The 12,541-nt window shown below is 28.9% G+C and overlaps 1 protein-coding gene across 1 annotated transcript in view; it reads right to left on the minus strand.

Moving 5' to 3' along the window:
• Positions 1-6,797, minus strand: part of LOC136987078 (KAT8 regulatory NSL complex subunit 1-like) — a 55,164-nt gene extending 48,367 nt beyond the window's left edge. Inside the window, 1 exon segment of the mRNA XM_067284735.1 lies at positions 5,049-6,797. Coding sequence (XP_067140836.1) covers positions 5,049-6,220 — 1,172 coding nt within the window. The 5' untranslated portion in view covers positions 6,221-6,797.
• Positions 6,798-12,541: the final 5,744 nt, after the last annotated feature.

A 12,541-nucleotide genomic window follows, 5' to 3' on the forward strand; every position in this document is an offset into this window, starting at 1 on the left:
TAATCTTTGCTACCGTTACTTTTGCCCCGAGCAACGCCGGGCCTACCTGCTAGTATTTCAATAAATGCTTTAATGTAAATTATATGATAATTTAGTAACACCATAATGTGAATTTTTTCCTAAGCTGAAATCACTGAACCCAATTTAATTTAACTTTTTATTATTTTTGTTTTTGAGCTTAAGACATTTAGGTACATTTTAATTACTAAACTGGCATATGAAAATATTAGCAGAATATTTTAATGATATCTACTTTGATATTTTACTGAAATTTCACATCTGTTATTGACTACTAACACAACATGCAATGATAATTAAACATTTCCAAATGAGTGATGTAACCAACTTCCTAAATACATGTCGACAAATATCTGCTTGTATTTATGCATAAAAAAACTTTTTTCTTTCTAAATTCAAATTTTTATTTGAATTAGTTTTTAGCAATTAATTTTTTCAAAAACATTTTGATTAAAACATAAATGATACATCCCATGTTTACATCAACTATCATTATGTCAATAATTCAGAAGAATCTTGACAGATGTACTTCATTACTACTTTCTTAGTAATATGTAGTAGTAATCAGCTCAAATTAGAAATTTTTGCCTCAAATGTATATGCATTTGTATTTCTATATTAGTTCTTATAAATTTCTCAATTCATTCCTGCACAAATAAATTATGACCAAAGTATTATAATTTCATAATATGATTAAAACTAAATTATTGAAATTTCTGTAATGATTTGACTATATTTTAGTGTATACATGATATTAAAATACAAATTTAAATTTTATATTTTATAGTCAACTTAAATATATTTGGATTCTTAGAAATAAAAAACAGTTTTCATGACTAATTTTTATAAACTTTATAAGTAATATTTCTGAAATGAAAGCTTATTCAGCTAATTTATAGTAATCAATTTTGTTTTCAATTTTTACTACATAGAATTTATTATTTTCAAACCAGAAGTGATTAAATTAATTATTTTTCAAAAGTATTAAAAATATATCAATTTATCTTCCAGTTTCTCATGAGTAAAAATAAGATACAAAAAAAAAAATAATAATAATAAATTTTCTACTTTTAATAGTTTGACTAAGCATAGAAATAAAAACAAAACTTATTATAGAACTGATCAAGAAAAATTGAAATAAAAATTTGACTTCATAAAAATTGAAATTTTCATAAGAAAAAATAAATAAAAAAAATGAAAATTAACAAACTTATTGAAATCAGAAAAGAAACATTCTTTTTGGATAGTATAAAACCTTATTTTTCTGCAAAGAATTAGAAATTACAGTCACTTCTGACATTAATATGTGAAAGAGTGAATGAGCAATAAATTGCATTATAAAAAATATATTGGTCAACTTTTGAAACATTAACAATTACTAAGAATAATTTTATAATCAGAACAACAATAGAAACTATTTTATTATGATAAATAAGGCAGAAAACCAGAGAAAGAACCAGAAGGTTCTACAAAGCTTCAAATTTTGTCAAATACCTACTCTAGGCTGACAATATATGTGACAATCTGGTGATCATTAGGGGAAAGACATATAGATACATTAGAATTAAACAGTGAGAAGTATCTGATGTAGTTGAATATTCTTTTACAGTAATTCTGCACACATTTCAGGTTCATATTCTTTTTCGTGTTCAATGAACTGATTGCTGTTGTACAAGAAGATATTCTGCAGTATATATTGTTTGCAGGTGGTATGATATTGATTGATAGTTCAAGAGAGAAGTGAACACTAAACTAGAGCAGTAAAATGAGATTTTGTATGCAGTAAGACTAAAAATCAATAGAACAAACTGATATATATTATAGTATTTAACTTTAATGATCAATGAAATAAAAATATTATGGTAAAGTTTTAAAACCAAAACCAATATATGGAAAATTTCAATATCTAGAGTTAGTGTTACATAATAGAGACTGATAAACATTAACATTAATTGGATATAAAATGAATCAAGACAAATATAATGTATGACAACTATTAATATGATTAAGTAAACAATTATACAAATCAATGGTGAGATCAACAATGCTACAGTATACGGTACAAATGTTAAACAACAGAATATTAACAGAGCATGACACTAAAAGTATAAGAAATTAAAATATCTGTTTTGTTTTTCATAGAAAAAGTGCAAAATCAAGAAGATATAAATATGTGAGGTATACAAAAATCCTCATAATAATAATATATAGTTAAATTAAAAATGTGCTAAGAAAACAATAATCAGTTTTAACAAAAGAGTAAATCTATAAACTTAAAACTATTATTAATTTGCCATTCTTTCATTTTTCTGTATTTAATTTTGTTATACTGAAAATTAACAGTCAAAATAAACTATTAAGTAAATATTTGGCTTTTTCTTAATAATTATACATAATTAAGTTAACATTTGTGTCAATATAATTATATTTTATAATATATAAATACTTTTTCTTCATAACATTAAATATTGTAGTCTCAATTATATATTTAAATAAAAATATTCAAATAAAATATCTTTTAATTAAAATGAATATTTTAATTAAAAGATATTTTATTTGAATATTTTTGTGATAACACAATGAAAATAACTTTCTGTTTAATATTTTCACAAAATGCTATTTAGTGGAGATTAATAATCTTCAATTGAATTTTTATCAAACTTCAGAATAAGAAAGTATTTGGAAGCATTAATGCCTTACACAGTTTTAAGATAGAGACAACATATTTTAAATTAAATCTAAATGTCAAGAGCAGAGAGTACGAAAGATAATGCAATGTTTAAATAAATATATGGAATAAAAAACGACTCTAAAGTCATCATTATTAGTAAAATTTATAGAATGGAGAAGATAAAAGACTGAAAGGATCTTGAAAAAAGAATATAGTAAGACAAAACAGAACAAAATGACAATAGAAAGTATCCTAAATGGTTGGAATGGAAAGGATTCAGAAAGTTGACCCAAATAAATGGAAGGGGAAAAAATGATGATTTACATATTTTGATGACATATTAAGCTCTTCCTGAGATGTAGATAAGTGATTAGTTTCTGAAAATAAACATTGTCATCTTCAATTAAAATTGTATCAATACTTTAAATTTGCTGATGCAGCTATTCCACATATTTAGAAGTTCCTAAAAATATTTAAATTCAAAATTAGTATTAATCTCAGAGAAAATGTTAAGAATAGATATTAAATGTGAAGGATAATTCAATTCTCACTATTTGTATATTATTTTAAATGGTTCATTCTTTATTAACATATGTTTCTATGTTTAAAATAAAAAAAACTTATTACTCAGCTTTTCATCAACAATGTACTCAGTCTTTATGTATTCAATTACATGCACGGAAAACTAGAACTTCTTAAACTAAGTTTCACAAAACCTTTCACCCTTTTTTATAGCAGTTTTATCTAGCAATTTTTTTTGTCTTATGGATTAAAACTGCTAGAAAAAAAGTATGAAAGGTTTTGTGAAACTTTATGTATTCAATGCATATCTACATTTCAAGCTAAATTTAATATTCTGTCTGTAGCCAAAACTTAAAATATTTTATAATTATGTTTAAATTCATGTGAAATTTATGCTTCTAATTTGTGAATTTTATCCTAAATTATTGTACTCTATTCATATCTTTGTATTCTACCATCTTTCCTTCCAATCAATACAAACACAAATATTAAAAGCTCATAATTCAAATACCGATGTCATACATTTATTATCAATAAGTCAGGAAACACATTTATAATCAAAAAATTCAAACTGAAATTTAAAGAAACTAATTGCAAGTTCTTCAAACTTTTGAATCCTCTTTCAATTAAAAAGAGGATCAAACTATCTTGTGATAAATTTTATGGAAACAAAAAAACTGGACTACATTATATGAACAAGCAGACATACTAAATAATTACTTAAAGAATAAAATATTTATTCTATAATATTTAGCAAAAAACATTGGTATACTTCAACAGCCTAAAAAAATCCAATAAAAATTCTTAATTGCATAATGCAGGTTTATTGAACTTTAATTTAAAAATAGATCACAGAAGGCAAATCTAGAGGCATTAATTACATTAATATATTCAGTAAAAATCAAAATTATCATTTAATTGTTTTAGTCGTTTTACTAAATTATAAAATTATTTAAAGAAAAAAAGATTTATGGTGCCAATCTACCAATTAAAGAATTAAGATTCATTTAGAACTGAATATTCAAATATGAACAGTTTAAAATGCATTGTATACAGATCAAGGATCATAAGGTATTTTTAATTGCCATTTAGCTACAGTATGGTAGCATGTAAAGTATCTGAAAACCAACATTACACAAAAGACAAAAATTTCATGAATAGTTTGTTTAGATATTACTAATGCTGTTGAAATTTCTACAAACTTCCGGTTTTGGAATAAGTGATGACGAAAAATAATTTCAAACAAAAAATGAAAAAATATAAAATCCCATTTACAGAAATATTTTAGAATTATTCCGAAAATTTTAAATCTTCAATTATAAATCTTTAATAGTCATAAATTACAAACAAAAAGATCTCAAAAATTTCTTTGTTCTGTACACACAATACATCAATAAAAAGTGTTTTCAGGAGGTAAAAATTGCTCATCTCCAATATTACTTTCAATAATCACGCAAAGATTCTAAAATGTCAAATCAAATTTTGCATATTTATTCATTATAATAAATGCTACTATTATTTTATTTCATTTGTCCCAATAAAGAACTTTCACCTTGACTCTTCGTGTCAATTTTTATAGCTACCTTGAAATGCTATCCTATAGATAAAACCAAAAATTACAGTAATTTGTATCAAATTCTAAATATAAAAAAAAATTTAGAAATGTATTTAGAACATATTTTTGTTTGGTAAAAAGCCAAATCAATTCTAAAACTAACCTTTTTGAATAATAAATAACCTCGCAACTTTCTATTGATCCAGTTTCAAAAATTATTGTAGTTAAGACTAGTACTATTTACAACACTAAAAATTATTGAAAATAATCATGCGAACTCACATGCTCGGCGGAGTATTTTTCTTGGCGACACTTTCGTCGTCCTCGTCTTCGCTGCAACTTTCACCGCCCGAACTGCTTTCCGTCACGTCGGAATCCATACAAAATTCGAGATGTTTCAAATTCGATATTAAAGTCCCTGCCGTTCTATTCATTTCTGCGGATACTTCGGAATTAAATTTTAAAATCACTTTTTCGTTATTCACACGATTCTCGACGTCTAGCAGTATTCCTTTGTGTAGCGATAGTAACTTTGTGGTTTCACGAGATTCTAACTTTCTCACTAATTTCACTAAAGCGGCAGTAGAAAGGTTTCTCACATCTTCGTTCTGTAAAAACTCTGTTTTAAAAATATTAGAATCCTTAATTCCTCTACTAGATAGATGATAAGCCTTCTTCTGACACGAAATTCCCAAGCTCTTTTGCTGATGATCCACAAAATCCCGCAGCTGTCTGGTCACATGAAACTCCACGCTTTCCGCTTCCAATCTGCGTAACCTTCTGATCAGATTTTCCGCCCTTCTCTTCAGAGCGGCGGTCCGACTTTCAATCTTCTTAAGTTCCGCCACCGGAGTATTTAGTCCGGTCATCGGAACGGAGCCGGGTCTGCTCTCTGGTGGGGTGGGAGGTCGCCGGTCCACATCGTTCGAAACAGTTCCAAAGACGGTAAGATCGGAGGGGTCTTCTAATTCTCTCGGAGACATCACCAGCAACTCCCGTTCGACGGTACCGAAAGCAGACTGACGTTCTAAACCGGGACGCACTTTAAAATCGCTATCTAAAGACGTATTTGCACTGAGAAGACCCATACTGTCCCGTACAGGAGAAATATCTCTATTCATCATAAGATTACAAAAAATAGGTGCGCAATCACCTACTCCATTCGGATGGCTTCGGTCTTTTGATCTCCACCCATCCGAAGTGTCTATTTTAGATGGATGCAGGCTAAAGAGTATCCAGAAACAAAAAATATAACGATCGGCGGACTCAACTGGTAAGGCTGCAAAGCCAATTAAATCGAGGAGGCACACGTTGACGAGGCAGTAAATGACACAATGCGTGCTGTTAAATGAATCAATCTGTAGCGAGTACTTAACCAAGATATTAACCGCCTTTACAAGGGCGGGTGCCATAACTACTAAGCAACATATCCTAATAGTACCTCGCAACAGCATCCATTTCACAAAGTGAAATCCGCAGCCGAAAATCTCTATTACTATTTGAATCCAAGACAACGCCTCGAAATGGCGCGTTTCAACAATGAATGACCACGTGACCAGGTTTGATTTAGTCGTCTGTCGTATTCACTTCCGCTCCGACCAAATCCTTATTACAATTTGCCAAATTATTCAGATTTATACTTGTTTAGCGTAGATTTTAATGAAAAATTGTTGTTTAAATGCATTTTACTATTAAACCTGCAACACCACGTGACTGTTCGTTTGTCGTTTTGCAGCAACTTGGCGTTCGTCGTCGACGGATCATTTCTTTATCCGTTGCGAAATATATGCGATCTACAAGTATCCGATACTAAAACCAACGATTAATCGTACTTTAATAAGATATTTTGCTATATATTTACCGTTTATACGCCGTGAGAAACTCGACTTCGTTATTCTCCACCATCATGGCGGATCTACGTCTCCCCAAAACAAAAATGTTACGTTTAGTCTCATTTGCATATAAACGATGTCGTCATAATATACCCCTCTAAGCACAATTACGCCATTGGTCGATACAAATAAAGACCGTTTCGTGTCTCCAATAAATTTTATAATATTTTACTTTTATAAATGGACCACTTTGGGACGATTTTAAGTTAATTATAAGACAATTCGAATATGTCCGAAAATAAAAATTATTATCATAATCTTCGAAATAATACGCGCCACGCCACTTCACGTCGGTGACGTGAATTACAATGCGAACGAGAATGGAGATATAATTATAATTAATTACATCTTATTCGTTGCATAATTTAATACGTAAGTTATTATTACAGTTATAATCTACGACGTTAGCCGAGGGAGGAAAATAAGCTGCGTAATAAGGGCTACGGAGACTGCGCAGTATCATTTCGAACTTCGATCTCGTCGTGGTCGAACGTAGGAAGTGACTCTCACTTTTCAAGTGGTTAGTTTCTGCTGATAAGCGACACGAAAATTCAATTAACTCGAATATTCATCAACAAAGAATTCCCGTAATTTAATTTAACGACGCATCAGAATCGCGGGATAATCCAATTTTTAACTTTTTTTTCACCGATGTCGATTAATCGTACACGTGGTTATTTTATCGACACGTTTGATGGCTTTCGATACGGGGAAAAAAGAGTTTATATATATTTTTAGTAAATTTAAACGGGTAGAATGTTAAATATAACATTTTTATGCTTGTGAATTCTTAAATAACAATTTATTCGAGTTAAAATTTATTTTATAAAGATTATTCATTGGAAAATTGTGTTTTTTTACTTTCATTTCCACTTTTCTCGACAGTTAAATTAAATAAATTTCTTATAAAAAAAAATGCTTTTAACGTTTTAATTCTATTAAGCTGCATCTAATTGGTTTTGGCCATAAAAATAACATAAATATCTTTAACTTTACGTGAATTTATATGATAAATATTTAAAAAAATAAAACACTTTAATCAAATTTAAGGTATTTTTAAAAAAAATTGTAGACATATTTAATTAAATTAAAAATGTAATTTTATCTAGAAAGAATTTTTGGGCTAAATTTGATAGCCATCTGCATCATTCATGTGCAAAGTTTTCAATTTTAAAAGTAATCTCCCTAGAGCATTAAAATAAGAAAATAAAGGAGAAAAAATTTAAGTTTGTTTTGAATTACAAAATTTTTTGTAAATAAATTTAATGTAAGAAATAATTTATTCTTTTTAATTTAGTATTTTTACTGCTTTAATCAGTTGTTTTTTTTAAATTTGATCTTTGACCTTTCTTCAATGATTATTTTCATAGTTTGTGATTTCTCTAACATTTTTAATGATTTTTTTTTCATATATTTACCTTTATTTTCCGTTAATATAAGTTTTATATTTTGTATGCATCTGAATATAAGAAAAGTGCACGTCAGAGTGATAAGAATTGCAAAAATGGACAAAGGAACTACAAAGTTGAGCAAAATGAATTCAAACAAAAGTTTAAACCGAAAGAGAAAGCCGTAGAAGTTTGATTACTGGACCGTGTTTTGTAATCATTTTTAACTTGATTTTACTTTTCAGGAGGAGTTATTCAAGAATGAAAACAGGAAAGGCGCATTAAATAAACAAGAAAAAAAAACAGCTGCTTCAAAGCTACAAGTTTTATTCATTTTTTTTTATAGTTAAAATTATTCGAAAAAATTGGGAAGGAAATGGAAAATATCAATTATTATAAATTAAAAAAATATGTTAAAATTCTGTAATAATTTTTTTTTTTAATTTGTCATGTGTACATCATATTTATTTAGAGTTTAGAATGGCCTAAAACGTGGAAAATTTAAAAATGGTAACACGAACTGCCGGTTGTTACGTTTATACCGGTTTTATTCGGGATAAAATTGCGTTTTTATACGTTAAAATCTTTTATGAATATGAATAGTTGTTATTATTTCTGGTACAAGGATATTTATCTGACGTGTACGAGTCCAAATCAATAATGAATAAACCAATTGCGATTAAGGTAACCATAGAAACAAAGCGTAGGATGTACCAATAAGCTATCTAGTTCATGCAATCCCACCAAATATCAAGCACTAATGCAAATAGATTTTAATCGATTCATCGAACGTTTATAATATTCGCATTACATTTTATTCCGCTTATTCTAAACTCGTATTCTATACAAGGATATTTTTTTCTCCATGGAAGATTAAATTTACTTTCTGGAGAAAGTGGATATCTTTTTTAAAATGGCTCTAAATAAATCCGGTTTTCAAAGCAGCTCTACAGAAAATAAAGGTTTATTATTATTATTATTTTATTTATTTATTTTTTTAAGTAGTGCCATAGAAAAAAGATCTCTTTCGAAGCAACTTTATAAAAATTCGATGCTTCTTCTGAAGAATTTTGTAGAGAATAAATTTTTCTCGAGTCAGAAAATAATTTTTTTTTAAACTAGCCTATAGAAAATAAACTTTTTTTTGAATATTCATTTAAAAAATAAGTCTTTTTTAAAGTTATTGTCGAACATAACCCTTTTTGAAAAGCCTTAAAGAAAAATGAGTTTTTTTTTTCTTTTTGCATAGCCTATAAATAATGGGCCATTTTGGAAAGAATAGAAAAGTTTGTATTTGTATAGAAAAATGGGACTCTGCAGGATCTGTTAGAGGATGAATCCTTTTGGAACTAATCCTTTAGAAATGAGTACTTTTAAACCACGCAAAATATGATTTACTCTTCACATAAAAGTTTCGACTTTAAGAAAAAAAATCCAACGAGTTTGATAAATTTCACGGTGAAAAAAATACTGGCACTAGCTCAAAGTTAAAAAAAAATTGTGTGGCGCCATCTGTTACAAGATGTTACTAAAAAAATAACTTTTATATTATTAATTATTATAAAAAAAGCGAAAAGCTTGACTTTGAATGTAAGGACGAGTTTCTTTAAAAAATTGTAAATGACAATAACGAGTAAAATTTTTATTAAGTCCGACCCCGTTGCAGATATGGCACGCGATCCCCTCTATCTTCCCACCCCCTTGACCTTTAACCACCAAAATTTAATAACATCGATGACCCTTATATACAAGTTATTGGTTCCAAATTTCGTTTCTCAATCTTTACCCCATCCTGAGATATTAAACGAAATAAATTCCAAACACACACGAATTTTTTTTTTACTTTTTTGGGTTTAAGGGGTCTCAAAACGTCGAGATTTGCAAAAAAAAAAAAAAAAAAAAAAAATCCGGAGGATCAAATTTCACACGATTACAATACTTTCCCGTATTGTATATATAACAGTTGGGAAAGTAAAATTAGGTTTATTTTCTGAATTTTAAAATGATATATATACCGAAAGTTCTGTTTTAAATCCGTGTGATTTACTTAAAACCCAATTTTTCTAAATACATTTTATGTTCAATTTCTAAAAATCGTAGCTCAAAATTAATCGAAATTATTTATTGTGATATCGTCACAATGCCGGGCTGCAATTTTTAATCATATTTTTCATTTATTTAATTTAAAATATATGCTTTCCACTTCAAATTAGTGGATTTCCCTTGTACATACTTTTCCTGTGAGCAAAAGAGTCGTGCCGGTCATCTATCTAACAACTTTCAGGAGAAATTTTGAATTGAAATAACATGCCTTCCTATTTGCATCGGGTATTCGTATGTAGTTAATCGGGGCCATCTGCCCCTAAGGTTTCCATATCTGGTGTCGCCTTTCATTTACCTAACTCCATTATAGAGATTAAGGAAAGATGGACAGACGGATGGACGACAGTGGGAATTTATAGGTCTACAGTTTTTTTTTTTCAAATTGCAGCCCAGTTTGTATAAACAAGACATTTATACCTATATAAGAGTTATACCAATCTAGTACAATTTTATATTAAATGCAAATAATTTTTATGTTTAATTTTGTGTAATCAGATGATATTTTTGAGTTATAAGTAAAAATTTATTACATTGAATAAATTTTATTAAATTATTGTATATAGCAGTGAAGTAAGTAAGATTTTTCTCTAGCTGGTGATCTGTGAGGCTGGTGTAAAAATTACAACGAAGAAATGAAGCATACACGAAGAGAAAACAAAATTAAAGAATTAAGCGTATTAAAAAATTATTTTAAATTTTTTTTAATGAATTTTTTTTTAATTTAAATTTTATTCCTTACGCCTCTGGGAATTAAGCTTCCGACACCTACATAACACTCCCATAACTACGCCACAGCTTAATACAATTAATTACTAACAATACACAATTTTAAACTTTCAGCTAGTGTGGTAGTGTTTTTTTAAATTTAAATATTTTTTTTAAATGGAAATTTTTATCATAATTCAATAAAATTACTCCTCCTAATCTTTTGTTATTATATTACTTAAATTTTATAAGATGTAAATTTTTCAAGGCTCCTTAACTTTCTGTTTGAGTGCCGGGAAAATCGAGCACAAGTCAGATTTTTTTGTAAATTTCGATCACATTTACAATCACGAATAACGTGATTGAAAGCAATTTACTATTTTCCATTGATCTGTTTACTTAAAAGATCTATTTATCTTTGTCCAGAATACGTATAAAAAATTAAATTTTGGTGTCGAGGTAATGTACTGTACTGTACAGTACAGTACTTATGAATTGAGAATTAAGAGAATTTTTTCTTGATTTTTCGTTGTAAATATAAATTTTTGTATCGTATTACAATTCGTTTGATTCACTGAAGTTTGAATTACATCATGGAATTTAAGGACGGACTTTAAATCCTTACTTCGAGAATTTAAATATTATGATCTTGCGTTTAGTAATTGATTATTAATTTCGTTGCTAATTAGCATATGGGCCGCGAATCTAAATTCTCTTCAAGTCACTAAATTACTCTAAATTCCCATTAAATTGGACTAATATAGCCAAAAAATTGAATCTTGCAAACTTTATTATGAAGTAATAAAAAGAATTTTTAATGTTGCTCTTTAACGCGCAACACTCAGCATATTTTTAGATTTGTTGGAAGACAAATTCCGTTGTATTGGGATAATTTTACCTATTACAGGTAGTACGGGTTTATTCCCTTGTGGGTGTTTAACCCGCAATGGAGTAAACCACCACCGGCGAAAGAATTTTTGTTTTTATTCTTTCGATCCTCTGGGTTATATGAGGATCTTTTTCAAGCCTATCGTGGGCTTGGCCAGGCTCGCAATGGGCTTGAAAATTGGCCTGACAGCAGGCTTCACCAACTCGCTGATGAAAGACGAGCCAAATATATCCGGAACGCGAATTTTTTTATATACAGTCAGAATAAGGAAAAGCCCCATCAGTTCGTAAAGTGATTGGTCAAAAGAAATATGATGTCACTAAAACGTTTAAATTTTCTAAATATGCGTTTTATACTAAATTCTTATATAAATATGTTTCCTACGTTTTAATTGACAAACATTTTACGAAATTTAAAATTTAAGATTGGGTTGGTTTACCAAGAAAGAATGCCTCCAGGGAGGACTTTCGAAGAGAAACTGGTTTCTATTTAGGGGTCACAAACGTGAAGAAGACCCAAAAAACTCCACTTGGCCGTCGAATTCCAATGTCAGGACCCGTCCCTCAATACCCGGCCGTTTTCATTGTAGACTTGACAAACCCATAAAGCGTATGGAAATAAGTTGGTTTTGTTTGACGCTTTACAGTATATCAATACGGCAAAGCGATGGACGATGTACCAAGAGGATTTTTTTTTATCTCTTCACCCTATGAACACTAAGTCGGCCTTTTTAGCAATCCCATTATGGGTTAAGCTAGGCCCACAATAGACGGCCGAGTGGTAAGAGTCGGGACCCGG

This window comes from Centruroides vittatus, unplaced genomic scaffold (genome assembly GCF_030686945.1).
Source record: "Centruroides vittatus isolate TY-2023 unplaced genomic scaffold, ASM3068694v2 scaffold_1444, whole genome shotgun sequence".
Lineage (NCBI taxonomy): Eukaryota > Metazoa > Arthropoda > Arachnida > Scorpiones > Buthidae > Centruroides > Centruroides vittatus.